Source organism: Lepus europaeus, chromosome 11 (genome assembly GCF_033115175.1).
Source record: "Lepus europaeus isolate LE1 chromosome 11, mLepTim1.pri, whole genome shotgun sequence".
Taxonomy (NCBI): Eukaryota; Metazoa; Chordata; class Mammalia; order Lagomorpha; family Leporidae; genus Lepus; species Lepus europaeus.
In genome coordinates, this window is record NC_084837.1 from 78,130,818 (window position 1) to 78,152,096 (window position 21,279).

The 21,279-nt window shown below is 35.5% G+C and overlaps 1 protein-coding gene across 8 annotated transcripts in view; it reads right to left on the reverse strand.

The window, feature by feature from the left end:
- Window positions 1–741: 741 nt before the first annotated feature.
- The window catches only part of ZNF280D (zinc finger protein 280D), a 120,322-nt gene continuing 99,784 nt past the window's right edge, over window positions 742–21,279 (reverse strand). For 5 of the 8 annotated variants that reach the window (XM_062205980.1, XM_062205978.1, XM_062205982.1 and 2 more), the window contains 3 exons: window positions 15,672–15,717; window positions 4,642–4,694; window positions 849–2,698 (listed from right to left, as the gene is read on the reverse strand). In XM_062205980.1, coding sequence (XP_062061964.1) covers window positions 2,080–2,698; window positions 4,642–4,694; window positions 15,672–15,717 — 718 coding nt within the window. In that variant the 3' untranslated portion in view covers window positions 849–2,079. The other 3 variants (XR_009867320.1, XM_062205986.1, XM_062205987.1) reach the window with 3 other exon arrangements.

Consider the following 21,279-nt stretch of genomic DNA (forward strand, 5'->3'; position numbering starts at 1 on the left):
TCAAAAATATCTGCATCAAAATAAACCTAGTTTTTTCATTGCGTTTTTCCAGGAACTTTTTGGAGTACCCTCCTATAATACTATTTTGACTACTTTTTTTTTCCCCATTGCCAGACTTTCTCAATGAAAGACATATAATCTGGGTTAAGTTCCTTTTCTTGTAGTGGATAGGGACAAACAGTTCACTAATCAGCAACTTTCACACCACTACTCTAAAGGCATATGGGGAAAATAAATAAATAAGTAAATAAATAAATTAAGTGTATATGGGGACAGGGTATAGGAACTACCAAACCTCAAAAGGGATTATGGTGTCACTAATGTTCTGGAGTTCTGCAGCATAAGGTGATGGGCTTAGTAGCAAAATGAATGGGATTCAGAACGTGGTCCTTTCATTGGCTTTTTTTTTTTTTCTACTCTGCTCTTGTAAGGTTTTTATTATTCCAAAAATTTTCACTGCTACAGATTTATGCTTCAAAAAGGTGAAGAACAACAACTAACTCTCCCTGTCTTTTCTTGAGAGCAGGAAAAATGAAAATATTTGCCTCCCTGAAAATAATTCAACAATATATATTGCCTATTTGCCACTCTGAATTGTTAAGTAGTTGGAAAATCGTATTAAACTGTATGTCTCTTGAAGTGCAAGTAAAAGCAAACCTATCCTCTTTATTAGCAATATTACTATAGCTTTAATCCTATTTTTAACTAAATCATATATATATATAGATATATCAGTTAAAAAATACAGAATGAAATCCTACCATTATCGTTAACATGAAATTTCTTTGAACAGTATATAATTTCTAAAGGCACCAAAGGTAATCTGAATCAAGCAGTGATCTGAAAAATAAAATTATTCAGGGACAAATTTTTATTGCAAATATTTACTCAAAAACTACTATATACAGCAGAATTTTAATAGCCATTTAAAACATGTAACATTCAGTGAAACAGAATCTAGGAATTCAAAGCACATTTTAAGAAGTTAAAATGTAGCATTTTAAATAAAAGTTTATTAGTACTTCAGAGCAAACTACTGTTCTTCATATTATTTCTATATCTATTATTTTCTAGATGATAAAAAAATTGAAAAATCAATGTAACAGCCGTCTTATGAACAAATAGGCTCAATTCCCAAAACCAATTTTTACATCACTGCGTTAGGTCCCATTTGAAGTTATTATTTTACAATTAAAGAAAAGTCAATTAAAAACATGGCTGAATACATGCCCAGACATGTTTTCAGTTTACTGCTTTACAATATCTACATTATACCAGACTTTGGTTTGGCTTCCAGACCTTTTTTATGGGCCTATTTCTAAAAATCATTAAAACAATATTAAAAGCATAGTAGCTACAGGAGTTCCAACAATGGGTTTCTACTTTATACAACTAGTACATCAAGAGATTTCTGCACAGCTTACACACTGACAAAAAGCACAAATATAAATTTATATTTTAATAATTTCACTTTCACTGAAAGTTTAATTAAAGGTAAGCTTACAGCCTGGCAGGCTAACACTTGGATGGAGGTACACAGATTCAAATATTCTTTTTACATGCTTCTGACAGACTGGAATGTTATATTAAATTCAAAATTAAATTTATGTTCATTCAAATTCTCATCAGGTCAATTTAGCACTCAAAGCATGCTCTGTTTACCAGCATCATGTTCAAAATAAAGCCTTCATTAACAATGCCAATCAGCCATTATTTTAAAATCTATTATTTCCCCAATGATGCATGGTCTCCAAGTCTCTTCCTTTAACTGAAAAGGATATACAGGTAGTAGTAATTTTTAGCTTAGGTCTAAGGAAAATTTGAAGCTTTCCACTGCAAACCTAACCTTCATTAACATACTTTTCATGTCTTTAGAAACTTGGAAGGCCATACTAATCAAGGAATTATTGGTGGGCAGACTTATTTAATAACTTAGGTTGAACAGACAGGTAAAGTGTATAAATGACCTCCTTCACATTTTTCTATTTCTGATCTCTACAACAGCACCACTGAGCTCACCTGATAGCACTGTTGCAAATGCTCTTGCCGCTGGTACACTAAAACTTAGAAAGACTAATTTCAACTTCTTTCTTTTTCATCTGCCAGGTCTACTGTCGTCTCTGTCATGCCAGGACTATTTCCTCCAGGAATGTCATCTGTTTCAGACACTATTTCATCAGTGTTGGCTGAAGGATCACCATTACCTTTCTGAAGAATCTCTGTGGCTTCAAACTCAAGTACCTCTGAAGGAGTCAAAGGTTCCAAATGAACACTGCCTTGCTCACTAACATCAGAACTAACAGATTTAGGTTCATCTCGCTTTCTCAAAAACTGATCTATGCTAACATCCCCTGATGTCAACCGCAAATCCTTAATATTCTTTGAAGAACACTTAGCTTTACTGGAGCTAAGATCTTCCATCTGGCCGCATGAAACAGTGTTTTCTGTATCTTTGCACTTCTTTAATTCTGTTTCCTGACAAACACGTTGTACTTGTTTTTCCTTTCCCACTTCATCTGTAGTAATATTTGAATCATAACTGAAGATTGTCTCTGAGCCAAGTTCCTGGTCTGTAAGACAGGTATCATCTTCCTTATCTGAAATCGCTGGGCTTTCTGCACTTTTTGTTGCTGATGGACCTTCTAATAAGCCTGCGTTGCATTCATTTTTGTCTTCTGAAGAAGCTTTATCATGTTTTCTGAAGAAAGAAACCATTTATTAGCTATTTATTAAAAAGCAAAATATCTGAGCACCATAAAAATAGACATTCTTTAAAAACTGAAAAAAATTCAAGGCACATTTGCCCACTAAAAAGGAAAACAAACCAAAGGTCCCACCCCATGCCATGCCATTACACTTTAGGAGGAGCTCATGTTCTTAGGTAAAGCTGTATGAAACTGTGCAATCACATCTAGCAACTGGTTCTAGACCTGCATATCAGTATTTTCTTCTTTCATATCTTTGTCTGCTTTTAGTTACAACTTAAGCATTCTTATTAATCTACAGGAGTACCTAAAATTAGGAATATGTTTGGAAAACATCTATTTTTCTTTTATAATTTATATATCATCTCATGCTTAGAATATCTTTCCTTATAAAAAATTAGATAAGCACTCACAAATATTTCCCTAATTTTTAAAAGCCTAATTTTTAAAAGGTAAACATATACCTGGAAATATGAAGATACACAGCATATATATGTATACATGTGTTTACATATATAAAAATATACACATATACTATGTGTGTATATATATATATATATATATATACCTCTATATATTTCTATGTTTACTCTGACCATACTGTGTTAACAGAAACTATTTAGTGAATCATAACAATCTAACAATCATGTTAGAAACAGATTTCTAAGAAAATTTTTAGCCCTTTATATAATCTATAGATACTTATTTTATCAAGGTTAAATTTAATGATTATATATACCTATTTCTTACATTTAATCTACCCAGAATTTAGACTTTTCCGCAATGAACTGCACAAATATCCTGGTCACATTCTGAAATGGTCATTATTATTAAATTATTTTATGTATAATGCTGTTTTTCTGCTATTTATTTTGTTTTCTTGATCTGTCCTTAGACTATTTGTAGACCAGGAATACCAAGAACACTGCATAGTCTTAACAACAATAAATTAACATTATACTTTACTATCTAGTAGAACAAATTACCTTCATTCTATGATTCTTCTACATAAATGTAATAATTTAAAAATGTATGGGGCTGGCGCTGTAGCTCAGCAGGTTAAAGCCACAGCCTGCAGCCCCGGCATACCATATAGGCTTTGATTCCAGGAGGCTACTCTAATTCCAATCTAGCTCCTTGCTAATGTGCCTGGGAAAGCAGCAGAGGGGTGGACCAAGTGCTGGGATCCCTGCCCCCACATGCCAGAACCAGAAAAAGCTCTTGGCTCCTGGCTTCAGCCTGGCCCAGTCCTGGCCACTACAGCCATTTAAGGAATGAATCAGCTGGTGGAAGACCTCTCTCTCTCTCTCTCTCTCTCTCTCTCTCTCTCTCTCTCTCTCTTCCTTTCTCTGTCTTTGTAACTTTGTAACTCTAAAATAAATCTAAAAAAAAAAAAAAAATTAGGGGCCCATGAAGAAGTACAGCAGGTTAAACTATGGCCTGCATCCCAAATGAGCACTGATTCAAATCCCAGCTGCTCTATTTCCAATCCAGCTCCTGGCTAATGCTCCTGGAAAAGCAGCCAAAGATGGCCCAAGTGCTTGGGCCCCTACACCCATGTGGGAGATTCTGGTTGGGGTTCTAGGCTCCCAGCTCAAAACTGGCCTGGCCCAGCCTTGGCTGTTGTGGACATTTAGAAAGTGAACTAGCAGAGAGAAGCGCTCTCTCTCTCCCTCTCTCTCTGTGTAACTCTTCCTTTCAAATAAATAAATAGTTCTTTAAAAAAAGTTAGCATCCTCTAAAATGTTTAAACTCTACATGTTTAAAAGGTTCAAAAGCCAAAAATCTGCAGTATATTTCAATTGAATTAAAAATTTTAAAATTTTAATTGAAAGTCATTACTAAAAGCAATGCCAGCTATAAAGATTGAAATAGTCCTTTGCCAATTAGCTGGAAATAATGTACCTTGTGTTATTTTATATAATTTTTTCCTTACCTTTCTGAATGTGATGTTTCTGTTTCTCCTTCAGTCATAGGTTTTGCAACTTCCTGAAATGATTAATTATACTTTTATTTTACATGGCTAAGCCAAGAGAAAACTATTATTATTCTATATTATTAAGTAAAAGAAACTTAAGTATACAATAAAATATACCAAAGAAACAAGAAAACCTATTTTTTAATTTAAAAGTATGCACTAGAATAATTCTCATAATTAAAAGTAGTATTAAAAATAATTTTTTAATTTATAAGAATTCCAGCACATCAAACATTTTTTAAATTAAAGCCAACAAGCAATTAACTTGTTATATCATTACCCACTTTCCTAGCCTTTCTTTCAAATGTGGGCTGTAATTACAATTACTTACATAGAAAACTAATAAAACACAACTTGAATAAGAAGATACAGCCACAGTACTTCACATAAACATATCAAGTACTGACACTTAGTTATAACATTTCTAAAATTTTTATTTCATTTTCAGAGCTATGATCACCCTTCCACTGTCAAGGCAACAAGTTGAAACAATAAACAAATCTAAGAAATATTTTGCTTATTTAAAATGTTTTATAGAAAGGAAAGAATGTTGTAAAACCTCAGTATGTCAGAGGTTAGACTAACATTTTATAAAAAACTACCAGTTGGGCACATATAACATATAAGGTATATTAAGAACTTATCTCATATTGCACTCATATTTATAAATTGACATATAAAATATATAGATTCACCATTTCATCTTCATATTACATATTATCAGTGCCATCTTTACAAATGAGAAGTAAGTCAGTTAAACTGAGAACCCAAGGAAAACCTACAGTAAGCAATAAAGATTCAAATCAAATTCTACCACTTGAGTAGGTTGACTAAATCCTGTGAAATTGGTAATTGTGTACTATTCACACACATTTATCTCCTCACCCTCTCACAACTCTGCTAAAATGAGAGCAAAGAAATAAAAGATTTTCACTCTTAAAGATCAAGAAAACAGCAGCATGCAATAACTGTGAAAGAGGCTAGAGAAGTGGTAACTGACTTAGCAGTATGAAGGAAATTACAACAGATGGTCCGCAGCAGAGTGCCTAGGAGTGCATGGCAAGGAGAAAAGAGTCAATCTGACCAAAAAAGCTAAGACACCTGGTATCACAGGAACTCAGTACAATAGCTAGTACAAATGAAGCACAGGGCTTACTGGGAAAGCTAAATGCTCCTCCTCCCAACTCTAGTAACAGGTACCTAGCTCTTTCCTTACCTCAGAGGTTAAAGGCTAACTCTGTGAACTAGAGACAGTTTAGGTTTGTGAACACTAGGAACAGCAAAGAGCACACATGTACTGAGAGAAAACAGATTTAGTAAAAGTCCATCTACTGAGTAGAAGAGGGACCCACAGTCCCTCTCCCTGCATGGCTCCCAAAATTCCAGAAGCCAGGGAACTTAACTCCTCAATTTACCACTCCAGCTAGAATTTAGAAGACCTCCCTTTGGTGATAATTATCAGGGCCAAAAGAGATTTCCCATAATATTTTGAGAGTATCCTCCTCAACAAAGAATTAACTAAGCACCTACTACTAATCACTATACTCTTCACCACCAAACACAAGTGGTTTAATTTTAAAACTGCTTGAGAAAATTGTTTTCTAACATTTTATACTTCAGCTAATCTATAATTCAAGTAAATTTGCTTTTAGATACACAAGGAATATAAAGAGAAAGATCTTCTGAGGATGCTAGTGGATGACAGGACTCATCCAAATGACAAGCAAATTGAGAAACAACATCCAACACAAGAGAGAGGCAAAGGAAAATCCTGACACAATAAACTGTGCACCAGGCTAGAGGAGCAACTAGTTTACATAGAAGCAGGGAGTTTGAGAGAAGAGTTCCAGACCCTCCCAACAATTTTTTTTGATGTGCAAACTATGAGAAAAAAAAGGTTCCAAAACTATACAGATAAACTGCAACTTTTTTTTAACAAAAAGTATTCTGCACACAGAAAACTAAAAAATAAAAATTAAAAAAGACAAATATTTTCTAGCTCCACAAAGATAAAATGAAGTCTAGGAACAAAAGGAAAACTACAGCACACTTCCTAGTTCAGCACATGTAACAGTCTCAAGTAGTGTGGCGTACTATGCTGGCGTCAGTGCTATTCCGTGCCATCCTGGAACCTAAAGCAAATGAACAAACACATATCCTGGTATTCAACGTATTTCACAAAATTCATGGAAAACGAAATTAAAAGATAAGCTTATTTTGGTGCAAAAGTTTATGAAATCTATGCATGGTTTATTCATACTACACATCTTCCACAACGTTTTTGAAGAGCTTTTGTCCTAGTTTTGGTGTGTTTTTAAATGTTTTCTACGAGAATATTAAAATAGCTGAAAAATACTGAAAAATACAAAAGCACAAGAATTGAAACCTGTAACACTAGCTTAAGTTTAAACATTTTATTTCTACCAAATCCAAAATTTAATACCATTTTACTTTCCTGGCTTTAATGGAAGCAAAAACATTAATAATATATTTTTCACATTCTAATCCCTTTTTAAATCTTATTTTCAAATGAGCAAATTGCTATTTTGACAATTTCTCTTGACCAAATGACAATTTACAACATTTTAAAAACATTTTTTCAGGATGCCACTGTGTCTGGGGTTAAGAATTCTGAATATCAAGTCTAAATCTGTATAACACTGCATAAAGAAAACACTTCATCAGTTTTAGAAGATTTAATGATGATTTTGTATCACTAATTACTGATATTATATATTGCTTTAAACTATTTTACATGACATTTCTTTAGTACTCAAACTATCTGAATATTTAAAGCCAAATCTGTGGCTGCTTTTTAAACTCAGATGTATGAATATTTACAGAAGATAACCTTTCTTCAGTTTAACAATTCTGAATATGTTGATATTTCATTTAATTTTTCATCTTTCTACTTCAAATGAAATTAGAGTATTTAGAATCTAAATTCTGTCTGGATAAGTATTTTTCTCATGATTGTCAATATTTTAATCCAGTTATTCATGCATTTTCAAATTTTTATTGATCTTTTTAATTTATTTTCAAAGTTGATAAGATTATTCGTATCTTGTTAAAGATTTTTTTTTTTTTTTTGGACAGGCAGAGTGGACTGTGAGAGAGAGACACAGGCAGAGAGAAAGGTCTTCCTTTTCTGTTGGTTCACCTGACAATGGCCGCTGCAGCTGGCATGCTGTGACGGGTGCACCGCGCTGATCTGAAGCCAGGAGCCAGGTACTTCTCCTGGTCTCCCATGCGGGTGCAGGGCCCAAGCACTTGGGCCATCCTCCACTGCACTCCCAGGCCACAGCAGAGAGCTGGCCTGGAAGAGGAGCAACCGGGACAGAATCCTGCGCCCCAACTGGGACTAGAACCTGGTGTGCCGGCGCCGCAGGCGGAGGATTAGCCAAGTGAGCCGCGGCGCCGGCCCTCTTGTTAAAGTTTTATATTCACCAAACATACATGCAAAATTACTTTCTCTCACTTGTTTGTAAGCAAAAGGATGGGCTTTTTGTTAAGTGTGCTACTTTACATGTAGTCATGTTTTTTGATGTAGAACTTTTTATAGTTAGTTCAAAGTATCAACCCACAGAAATAATTTGCATAGAAATTTATACCAAAATTCTTTTAAATTCAGCATTCTGTTTGCAATTTGATATTTTATCTTTAAATATCTGGTAAACAGCTTTTTTAAATTTATTTACTTGAAAGGAAGAGTTACAAAAGAGAGGAAGAGACAGAGATATTTCATCCATTGGTTCACTCCTCAAATGGCCTCAACGGCAGGAGCTGGTCCAATCTGAAGCCTGGAGCTTCTTCTGAGTCTCCCACATGGGCACAGGGGACCAAGCACTTGGGCCATCTTCCCCTGCTTTCCCAGGTGCATTAGCAGGGAGCTGGACTGGAAGTGAAGCCACCAGGCGCCCATATGGGATGTCGGGGCTGCAGATGGCGGCCTAACTGTCTATGCCACAGGGCTGGAATACCCCCCACTTTTAAATTTTTTAATTTACTTGAGAGGCAGAGTTACAGAAAGGGAGAGACAAAGAGAGAGAGAGATAACAGCTTACATTTGTGTGTAAAGTTGTCTTGACTGTGTTAGGTCTTGATGACCATCAGGTATATACATGTGATTTTAATGTCATTTTTAGAATGGAATACCCTACCCCATTTGCTCACTGACTTCTATTCCCAAAATATAGATTCTCTGTATAATGCTAAAATACAAATCATATTTAAAATTACAGAAGAATTTTTTCATCTTAAGTTATGATTATGAACTAAAGCAAGGTACAACTTTGGCATACTTATTTTAGGGATGAAATACTGGCTTATGCATTATGGCATATATCAACTATGTTTGACAATGATCATATTCCTTGCCAAAAGAGTTTTTATGTAAATAGAATCTCCTTCAAATGTACTAATAATTTCATAACCTAGATGATACCCAGGTTTTTAATGTTTCTTGATATAACTATCTAGTTATGCCTTGTTTCAGTCAAGTCAGTAAAGCTTTCTCATCATGACATTTTTAACATAAACATACGTAATAATCATTTATTCATGACTAAAGATACATGGTTTATAATCCAAAAGTAAGGAAAATATTTCCTTTTTTTTTTTTTTGACAGGCAGAGTGGACAGTGAGAGAGAGAGACAGAGAGAAAGGTCTTCCTTTGCCATTGGTTCACCCTCCAATGGCCGCCGCGGCCAGCGCGCTGCAGCCAGCACACCGCGCTGATCCGATGGCAGGAGCCAGGTGCTTCTCCTGGTCTCCCATGGGGTGCAGGGCCCAAGGACTTGGGCCATCCTCCACTGCACTCCCTGGCCACAGCAGAGAGCTGGTCTGGAAGAGGGGCAACCGGGACAGAATCCGGTGCCCCGACTGGGACTAGAACCCGGTGTGCCGGCGCCACTAGGCGGAGGATTAGCCCGTTGAGCCACGGCACTGGCCAATATTTTCTTTTTTATACCAATAGTATTTCACATTTAATATGATTCACCAACTGCATTACAAATTTGCTTTTGACTTTACAGATAAGTAATATACAAATTCATTTTTATGATTAGTGACATGATTAAAATGTCATGTAAGTTGAAGTTGATTTGGAAACATATAAGCATTCAAACTCTCAATAATTTCTTCTGTAAAAAATTATTTGTTTGTTTATTTGAAAGAGTTACAGACAGAGGAACTGAGAAAGAGAGATCTTCCATCTGCTGGTTCATTCTCTAGATGGCCAAAACAGCCACAGCTGAGCCAGGCCAAAACCAAAAGCCAGGAGCTTCATCTGGGTCTCCCACAGGGTTAACAGAGGTCCAAGTACTTTGGCCATCTTTCACTTCTTTTTCCAGGCTGGATCTGAGGTGGAACAGCCAGGACACGAAATGATACCCACATGGGATACCAGTTTTGCAAACAATGGATTTACCTGCTATGCCACAATGCTGGCCCCTAACAATAATTTCTTTTGATACTATAAGATGTAAATTATTTATGCACAAAAGTACTAACATCAAAAATCACTTGTACATATTTTATCACATCCCATAAAGTATCATCTATTCAACTATTAGTTTGAAAATATTTTCAAAAATACTTCAATTTCCAAATGGTATCATAATGAAACATGAAATTTTAGAGATCACAAATTGTTTAAATTCTTTTAATATCTACAGTATTTCTTTCTGTTGTAGTATTATTAAAAAGTATGAATGGAAAACAAGAGGGCAGCAAGAATTCTTAGGTACAAATGAGCCAGCCAGGATGAATCAATTCACCAGTGTGACTTTTTTTTTAGAAGACTTCATCTTTTGAAAATCTTTACCCATCATGTGAAACAGATTATCTAAAATCTAAATCTTATCCTTGGATAGGCCCTTACTCTACTAAAATCAGCTTTTATTTTTATCAGAAATAGGCATCCATGATGAAAGACTATTAAAATTTATTTCAAGTGGCATCTTATTTTTTTACTCATACTTCCATTCTGGTTTTAGGAATTTCTACCTTACACCCTATACAAAATCAACTCAAAATGGATCCAAAGTGAGGCCTCACTTGCCTCACCTTAATCTTAGTTAAGGGAGGTTGGTGCAGTGGCACAGTGGTTTAAGCCACTGTCCACAGTGACAGCATCCCAAGGGGCACAAGTGGGAGTCCCAGCTGCTCTGCTTCTGATCCAGCTCCCTACTAATGTGCCTGGGAAAGCAGTGGAGGACTGCCCAGGTCCTTGGGGCCCCTGCACCCATGTGGGAGATCTGGAAGAAGCTCCTGGCTTCAGCCAGGCTCAGCCCCTGCTGTTATGGCCATTTGGGGAGTGAACCAGTAGAATAAAGATCTGGCTGTCTCTTGTCTCTCTCTCCCTCTCTCTCACTCTCGCTCTCTCTTTCGACTAAAAAAATAAATATTAAAAAAAAAAAAATTCTGCTTCTGGTTGAAGCCAGACCAAATAAAGGCAGTGGTATAGAGAAGTAAATTCTTAATTATCTTAACAAACAGGCATAGTGTAAAAAATGACAATCAAGAAAATACTGTAACTTAGAAATATGGACATGGATCCTAGAAAAAATAGCTGGAAGAGTTGAAAAAGGCTGCCTAAGGGCTGGCACTGTGGCATAGCAGGTAAAGCTGCTGCCTGCAGTGTCTGCATATGATAGGGGGGCTGGTTCAAGTCCCAGCTGCTCCACTTTTGATCCAGCTCTCTGCTATGGGCCTGGGAAAGCAGTAGAAAGTGGCCCAAGTCCTTGGGCTTCTGCACCCATGTCGAAGACCTGTAGGCAGTTCCAGGCTTCTGGCCTCATATCAACCCAGCTCCCGCCATTGCGGCTATTTGGGGAGCGAACCAGTGGATGGGAGACCTCTTCTCTTTCTCTGCCTCTTCCTCTCTGTAACTGCCTTCCAAATAAATAAAGCTTAAAAAAGAAAAAGAAAAAAAAAAAAGCTGCCTCTAAAAGATGAGAAACAATGGGGCAAACCACTGTTTTATAATAAACACACTACCCTATATTTTTAACTTTTAATTTGATTTTTAAAATAATATTACAAAGTTTAAAACTCTCAAAAAGTTCAGAAAAGTTACAAATCAAAAAGAAAAAAAGCCAAGCAAAAGCAAAAATTTTAGAAATTCTTTATGGGGTCCGTCACTATGGCATAGTAGGCTAAGCCTTCGCCTGAGGCACTGGTTCACCTCCCAGATGCTCTTCCGATCCAGCTCTCTCTGCTATGGCCTGCAAAAACAGTGGAAGATCTTGGACCCCTGTGCCCATGTGAGAGACCAGGAAGAAGCTCTTGGCTCATGGCTTCAGACTGGCCAGCTTCCAGCAAGATCTTTCTCTCTGTCTCTCCCACTCTGTCTGTAACTCTACCTCTCAAATCAATTTTAAAAATGTAAAAAAGTAAAATTCCCGATTTTAAAAAACAGAAATTCTTTATGGATATGCAGCCCTGTGTAGCTTTACACGGACTGGAGACTACAGGTATCTTGCCATTTCACTAGTGAAATAATAGAGAATCTCTGTTCTGCTTGCTTATGTGTATCTATCAGTTGAGGGAAAAAATACAAAGGAGAGGAGAGGAAAAACTCAAAGTCCCTCTGAAGTGACTCCTATGAATACCCACTGTATCTGTTAAGAGTTGGAATAGTAGTTATCTCAATGGGTTACAAATTCTATCATGTCTAATTGTCCTATTAGATTGTGACTACCTTGAAAACAGGACAGTAACTTAGTTAACCTATATTCTCAATACAAAGATTCCTGGAACATGCTATCAAGTGCTCCCTAGCAGCGAAGGTGGGAAGCATGCTACAAGAAAGGCATGTCTACCTACCTCCTCTCCCTGACCCCTTATTTAGTTATAATGAAACCACACTAACCATCACATGGGAAGAGAAGAGTCATGGCATACATACAGTTAAAAGGAAACAAAAGTAGTGGAATGTTGCAATAAAGAATATATGCAGGGGTCAGCATTGTAGCACGGCAGGTTAAGCAGAGGCCTGGGATTATAGCTTTAATGGAATTCTTTATGAACGCAGGTTTGAGTTCCTCTTGTTCTGCTTTGGATCTAGCTCTCTGCTAAAGCACCTAAGAAACCAGCAGAAGACAGACCAAGTACATGGGCCCCTGCGACCGATGTGGGAGACCAGGCTCCTGGCTTCAGACTGACCAGCCCAAACCTGGCCATTGCAGTCATCTGAGGAATGAACCAGTTGGAAAGAAGCTTTCTCGCTCTCTCCCGTTGTCTCTCCCTCTCTCCCTGTAACTTTGCCTTTCATATAAATAAATATATCTTTAAAAAATAATATTTGTAGTAGTAGTCAATCTGGTGAATAAAAAAGAATTAATCTTTAAAGAGGAAATGTAAAACCACAGTTACAACAGGAAAATATTAAGGGGTATGATAATACTGATTCTACTACAATGCACTGGACTAGAATCTCAGAGGTCATATCAAGCTGTCATTCATATTATAATTTATACTTCATGTAAATATCTAGACTTACATTCGTGGGAATATCTATGTCATATATATACTTCAAAGAAATACTTGGACCAAGACTGTTTTATGTGGCCTTTCATTCCAAGTGGTTTCCTTTAACTCCATTTAGGATTGCTGAATTTTTATTAGAAGCATTTTTTTTAATTAAAAAAAATCAAACTTAAGAAACTTGGTTTATTACATGAAAAAGCTTGTTTCACTTGACACATATGAAGTAGCAAATATATAATGGTTTATTCTACTTAAGTATGAATGTATCTGGAAACAATACAATGGAAAATGCTGTAAAGTATTAGATTAATAATATTTCTTCATGTTTATGGTTTTATATATTTGGAAAGAAGAGAAATAAACCCTGCTATCCTTAAAGCACAAGGACTAACTGAGGCTTGGAGGATGGAAGAAGAAAACAATCTCTACTATCAAGATGAAGGCACACAAGGCCAGTTTAAGAGTGAGGCTAAACCACACAAAATAGAACATCACCCCACTCCCTGCCACCCACCACTCAGCACGCCACCACTCACCACTAGCAACATCAAGCAACAGCGGTACTGCTGAAAGAGATGTAAGTGTTGAAAGAGACATCTTTGGAGGCTTAGAATCCTAGGGAAATTCAAAAGTTGAATGTGGAACAAAAACATTGAGAAAAAGTCTCCAGGAAATAATCCCCACCCTGTACACAATGAAATACTACATGAACTGACCCTTGCAGTACACTGAGGGTAGCCATGGCAATGAGAAAACCAAATTCAGGACAACTCCTTACTAGATGGACCAAATCTCATACTAATGACCTAACATATGACATGCCCACCTCCAGCTATACATACTATTTACCTCAGTCCTACACAATGTCTGGCTTTCAATCATGTTATACAACAAACAGAAAGGCATGGGGGAAAATGCACTTCAGTGGACAAAGCAATCAGCAGAACTAGACTCCAATATGACTCAGATGTTGAAAATATCAGATAGAAAATTTTAAATTACTATGATTAATATGTTAAATGCTTTGGTTGCAAAAGTAGGCAACAGGCAATATGTATGACCAGAAGAGGAATTTCAGCAGAAGGTAAGATACTAAGAATCAAAGCAAATGCCAGAAGAGTATTTTAAAAATCACCATGAGAAGGTAAAAAAAAATGTCTTTGATGTGCCCATCAGTATTCCTGGCATAACTGAAAAATGAATCAGTAAATTTGAAAGTAATTCAAAACAGAAATTACCTAAGCTGAAGCACAAATTAGAAAACAAAAACAAAACAAAACAAAACAAAACAAAAAAAAACCAAAAAAACAAGAAATGGGCATGGGGGCTAGAAACCAAAACAGACCATTTAAGAATAACGACTAACACAAACTGGTTTAACATATGTGAAATGGGAACCCCAGAAGTAGCAAACAGAGGACAGTTCAGAAAATAACAATTTGGAGAAATGTCAAAAATAATTAAACACACAAATAAACACACACATAAACAAATGAACAAATCAGATTTAGATACATGACATAAATCATGACAAATGGATAAAAACTAAGATAAGATATAATCTTGAGGGCAAGCAAAGAAAAATGACATATTACATTCAAGTATATAGAAATAAAGCTAAGACTTACAGCAAGGCATCTTGTGAGAAAATATACAAGCCAGGAGACCAAAAAATTCTTCATATTGCTTAAATAACAAAACTAAAACAAAAATTGGCAATCTAGAATTCTATACTCAAAAAAATCTTTCAAAAATGAAAAAAAAAATTAAAGAAAAAAGGCTTCTACCAGTAGATGTGCAACATGAGATATATCAAAGGAAGTTTTGAGAGGAAAAGACTATGACAGAAACAGACAGCCAACATAAAGAAAATAAAGAGAACTGGAAGTAATAAAAATGAAGGTAAATCTAAAAATATTTTTTTAAGTTTTTAATTGCTCTAAAAGGTAATTGTCTTAAAGCAAAAACTGTTAACACCAGGGGCAGGTGTCAGGGTGCAGCAGTTAAAGATGCCACTTGGGATGCCCACAGCCCCTGTCAGGGTGCCTGGGTCCTCTGCTCCTCTGCTTCTGATCAAGCTTCCTGAAAATGTGCCTGGGAGACAGCAGATGATGGTCCAACATGGGAGACCTGGATGGAGTTCACTCCCCAAATGGCTACAAAAGCCAGGGCTGGGCCACACTGAAGCCTGGAGCCTGGAAACACAGCCAGGTGTTCCACATGGATGGCAGGGGCCTAAGCACTTAGGTCACCTTCCACCGGTTTACTCTGGCACATTAGCAGGGAGTTGTGTCATAAGTGCAGCATCTGGAACATAAACCAGCACCCAAACGAGATGCTGGGTGTGCAGACAGTAGGTTAGCATGCTGCGCCATCATATCAGCGCCCATGTTATTAGTTACTACTGATGTATACAAATTGAAATGAAAATTTAAAACATCACACCAATACTTTCAAATGTATAAACTATTAAGGTATGAAATAAAACAAACTTTACCTTAGACACAGGTTCTTGTTCCTTAGTAGGAGCTTCATTTTTCAATCTTAAAAATAAAATAAGCACTGAATATTTTATTCTATACTTACAATGGTAAAACACAAAAGTTATGATAACTAAAATGTACACATAAACTAATGTATATTTAAACCTTTAACAGTAAATGACCTCTGTAAATATTTTAAGGCAGAAATAAAATGGATGATTCATAAATGTGCTAAGTAGACATGTTTTTCTCTAAAAACAAAAGCATTTAAGAAGCATTCTCTTTGCTAAGTTTTAAATTAAAAGACATAATACATTTAATAAAACAGCTCAAGAATTAAAAAACAGGTTACATGCTTTACAAATATAATGTGCATCACTCTATACTATTATGGCACTTAAAATGTGAGAGAAGATAAATATTTTATTTACTGTGAAATTCAATATAATAATGCTACTTCAATATACATTACAATTAACTTAGTCTGGAGGCAGTGAAATCACAGAAATAACTGAAAATTTTAATAGATATAAACTTTTAAAAACCTTCATAAGCATTTTTCAAATATTAATATTTCTTAATTCCTTGATTTCTAAAAATATTACAATTTATTATTAACATTAACAAAGTCATATGCCACGCAGAAAATCTTGTAAAATAATTTAAATTCCAGATCTTCCAAAGGATCTTTGTTTTTTCTTGTTTTGTTTTGACAGGGAGAGTAGACAGTGAGAGAGAGAGACAGAGAAAAAGGTCTTCCTTTGCCGTTGGTTCACCCTCCAATGGCCGCCGCGGCCAGTGCGCTGCGGCCGGCGAACCGCACTGATCCGAAGGCAGGAGCCAGGTGCTTCTCCTGGTCTCCCATGGGGTGCAGGGCCCAAGAACCTGGGCCATCCTCCACTGCACTCCCTGGCCACAGCAGAGAGCTGGCCTGGAAGAGGGGCAACCGGGACAGAATCCGGTGCCCCGACCGGGACTAGAACCCTGTGTGCCGGCGCCGCTAGGCGGAGGATCAGCCTGTTGAGCCACGGTGCCGGCCAGGATCTTTGTTTTTTAAAAAAAAATTGTTTATGACTACATACTATTTGTTAATACTACACATTAGAGTCACTTTTAATCTGCATAAGTAGGAAGCCTACCTGATCTGAAATGTCATTAATCGTGAGTTAAGTGTTTTATAACTTTAGGGAGGCTTAATAGCTATACTTAAGGGACACTATATTTAACATAAGCAACAATCATATTGACTAAAATTTCATGGACAAAAATGAAGATATCTAATAGGATAGAAATGTCAATGATCTTATGGTTAGTCAATAAAAAATGGAGTTGGCAAACACCATCTTTTTTACCCATTCTTTGAGGGCACGTTTAAAAATATTAGGAATATAAATGCTAAGTTTACTATATACTAATAATAGTTAAAGGTGTAAAATTATTTAAATTTTAGCTGTTACACAAAACTGCAAACAACTTAAGGTATATCATATCCTTTTTTTACAGAAACACTACACTGGGAGTGTACTATAGTAACTTAAAACTCATTTGTTACAATGAAATGAATAAAACCATCACGAAATACTGATGAAATATAAAAATGTCAATAATTTTTTGGGTTACAGATTCAGTATTTGTCTTAAGTACTTATTTGTGTGAACAATATTCATACAGATGAGACTACATAAAGTATAGAATACAGTTTCAATGCTTTCATGAAATGTATGGGAAAATTGGAATAGTTTTAAGAATATGTACAATATATATAAAGTAGTAACAAAAATGAAAAATTATGTTAAAGAAATAAAAATATCTATGGATTCATAAAGTTTTAGAATAAATCTGTCTATTACAAAAGATATTTGTTTCTAAGCATTTAATTATTTTAAATTCAGTTTGGAAAACTTGTAAAACAAGTTGGTCACAAAGTATTTTAAAAATATCTCACCAAAGATTCTTTTCAGCCTACCTTTAAAAATATTATCAGTAAAACCTTACCTCCTTACAAAGGAAATATTACCATGCTAATCATTTGCACATACAGCTATTGTAACAAATTTTTATGCAGCAATGAAAATGAAAGCCATTAAGCATGTTTAACTATTATTGCTGGTATTTAAATTGGAGAAAGGGAGCCCTCTTAATGTCTATGCATAAAGGTTGGTGACAGTGAACAACAGAAAGTTATTGAAATAACTAGTATAAAAAGGCATATGATACCAATCTTATTGTATTTTCCATACTTTTATTCTCTTCAAGGGACAGAACTGCAATAACCAGTAAAAACATTTAGAAAAACAAATCTAACAAAAAAACTAGAAAAACACATTATCCAATTTGTTATATAAACTCATCCCCTAACATATAAACTAGTATTTTAACTATTAACTTTTAATACAACTAATAATACAACATTTTCTTACCTGTAATTCTTATTCATTAAAGATGCCTGCTGAAATAGTCATCATTTGAGATATTCAAATGCTTTGGCAGAAGACAGTGAAATTTGCTAAGCTCAAAGTTCTGAGCTAATAACCTCCCATTAGGTAATTACATTTGTTGCCTATGAATGTTGCCATATTTTATAGAAAAATGTAGTGTAGTATTTAGTAAAAAATGAAGATTTCAATGCAAAGAGAACAAAACAACTTACAGGCTATCAATTTCAACATCATTCATTAGTGATCAGAACTCCAACTAACTTTTCTTTTATGGAAACTTGTCAAATAAGTCCTTTCTGATACATTTCTACAGGAAAATTTTTTCTCTCTAAACTCTAAAATGAAATAAATAGTACTATTTGTATTTTTCTGTAGGTTACATGACCAATACAAAGTTACACATAAAATCAATATTCAGGTTCAATTATACTTGTACATTCTTCTGAAGTTTAATTCATATAATAAACAAACCATGGAATGTGAGAAGGAACTGTAAGGAGAAACACCTTAAGGTTCACTTCAGTTAGGCCACATTCCTACTTTTCAGTAAAATTTAAAAGCCAAAAATTCAATGCTGATTTTAAAAATATAATGTTAAAAGAATGTTTGTGCTCATATTACAAAAGCTAAAAAGCAGTTGTACAAGCCAGTAGTAAAGTAAACAAGTTCTCAACACCTTCCACTTGAGAGGTAGGGAATCTTTACTCTGTGAAGGGCCATTTGCATATTTGTAACATCATTTGCAGGTCATAAAAATTTATCAACATAAAAACTAGCCTGCTATAAATTAAATTTTGAGTTGCCTTGCCAGGACCAGACCAAATCATTTCACACAGGTCTTACATGGCCAGGGGGCCAGATATTTCCCACCCCTGTCCCTCAGGAATAAATTTAAGACAGCAATAATCAGTCTAAGAAATAGCAGTAAAACATCTAGAGGAAAGTGTTAACAGATTTATGCGTGGGGAAGGTGTCTGAACTAAACAATCACCACAGACATCAGGTATTGTGCTAAGTGTTTCTTTCCAAATGAAGGTTTTGGGTGATGATAAAACGTTAAAACCAATGCCCCCATTATGTAGATGAGAAGAATCTAAGGCCTAAAATACTGAAGTAATAAAGCAATTAGGAACAGAACCAAGTTTAAGGGTGTGGGTTCTATTTCAAATTTCCACTGACTACCTGCACAGCCCATTATTCTCCTATCAATCAGGTTCCATTATCAGCATGCTGAGAAAAGTGAAAATGTTTAATTTCCTTCTGCCTCCAAATAGTTTCTACCCTGGAACATGCTGAGTATCATCACCAAATTAGTACTATTAACCAATATATGTTATTTTTTGCTCAATCTATTGTCTGTACACTTAGAAATAATGCTCTAAGACCGGGAGGCTACATCATCATCCCAGTACTACAACTGTGTCAGCTCCTGCACAGACTTCTGTCAGAAGAGGGCTTTCGTGCTGAAACTAGCTCCTAGTCCATTCTCAGCTAATCATAATCAAGGAAGGAAGCACAAAGGTACTTCAAAAAGTTTGTGGGAAATGGAACTTAAAAATAAATTCATTTCAGTGCAAAAATTTTTTGAAATCCATGCATAGATGTTCATAGAAAGTATATATTATAAAGAAATTATGTGTGGAATTAAAAATATTTTTGCACCAAAATAAATGCATCTTTCAATTCCCCTTTTCCATGAACTTTTTGAATTTCTCTTATAAGTGGTAATTCAATGTTAGTTATTAGTATGTCATGGATAGAATCTGTGATCAATTTCCCTGGCCAGAATTTGCTTAACAGTGCATAATACAGGCTCCTTTTAACCTCCAAAATTCTTCCACCATTTTATCTTTTGCCATGCCTCTACATTACTTTCAAACACAATACATTAGATATTAATCTTAATTGCTGAGCTACTCTCCTTAAAGCTGGTCTTATTTGCTCTAATATGAAATGATTCACCTATTTCTAAACATATGAATATGATTTTCTAAAAGATAGAGCAGAAAAATAATTCCAGAAAGCAAAATGACAGAACCAGGTAAAGACAAACATCATGTAAACCAAAATGCTTGTGTTTGAAAGTGAAAGGGAAAATACAAAAACAAGACCATCACTGGAAGCAGAAAATTTTAAAAACAGAACACAGCTTCTTTGTTGTTTAGTTGACAATATTGAATTATACTCTGAATATTTAATTTATAATCTATAGGCAATTACCTTCAGGACCCAGGGACTGGAAAAATGGTGTTAAGTTCAGAATCACCAGTAAGCTTGTCCTAAATAAAACACTTTACCAAAGTTTCACGTATGTCTCCTTGTGTTGCCCTTTCTTAGCAGGTTATCAAAGGCAGAAGTCCAACTGCCAGAAACCACCAGATCTTGATGCAGAGCATCTACCTACTGATTTGCAGTTACAAACTAGTGTCAAATATTATGTATAGTTTGAAAAGAAAAATTATTTCACAAGTCCCTAAAGATTTTGATTTGAAATATTAAAGTCCATGGTAGGAAGAAAGTATCCAGAGGTAAGATCCCCCAAAATCTAATCCCACTCACATTTCAAAAGTTTACAGAAGGAAACAAGCTCAACATGAGCTCACAGATTAGATCAGTCGGCTTTTTTTTCCTTGTTAAATATATGAAGACATCCTGACTATTAAGAATCCTTAAGACTTGATAAATTGGATTGTGACCACAGCCAATAATTCCTCCCAGTGAGTTCAAAATTTCACAGGAAAATGATGAAACGACCCCTTACATATTCTTCAGTGGTCATAAAGGAGAGTAAATAATGTAAGAGAAATAATATTTTCATTTGTAACACAGAAAAGGTCGCCACTATGCTTCAACAAAAGCTTATTGCTTGCAAATATTAATGACATTGCTTTTACTGGGAGTGATAATATGATACAGTATTACTTAGCTTCAGAAAGAGCTCCAGATTCTCTTTTGGTACAGCATTTCACAAAAATTACACAATGTAATATCTACACGGTGCTAAAGTGTTTTGTTTGTTTTTTTGTTTTTGTTTTTATTTTTTGACAGGCAGAGTGGACAGTGAGAGAGAGAGAGAGACAGAGAGAAAGGTCTTTCTTTTACCGTTGGTTCACCCTCCAATGGCTGCTGCGGCCGGCGCACTGTGACGGGTGCACCACGCTGATCCGAAGGCAGGAGCCAGGTG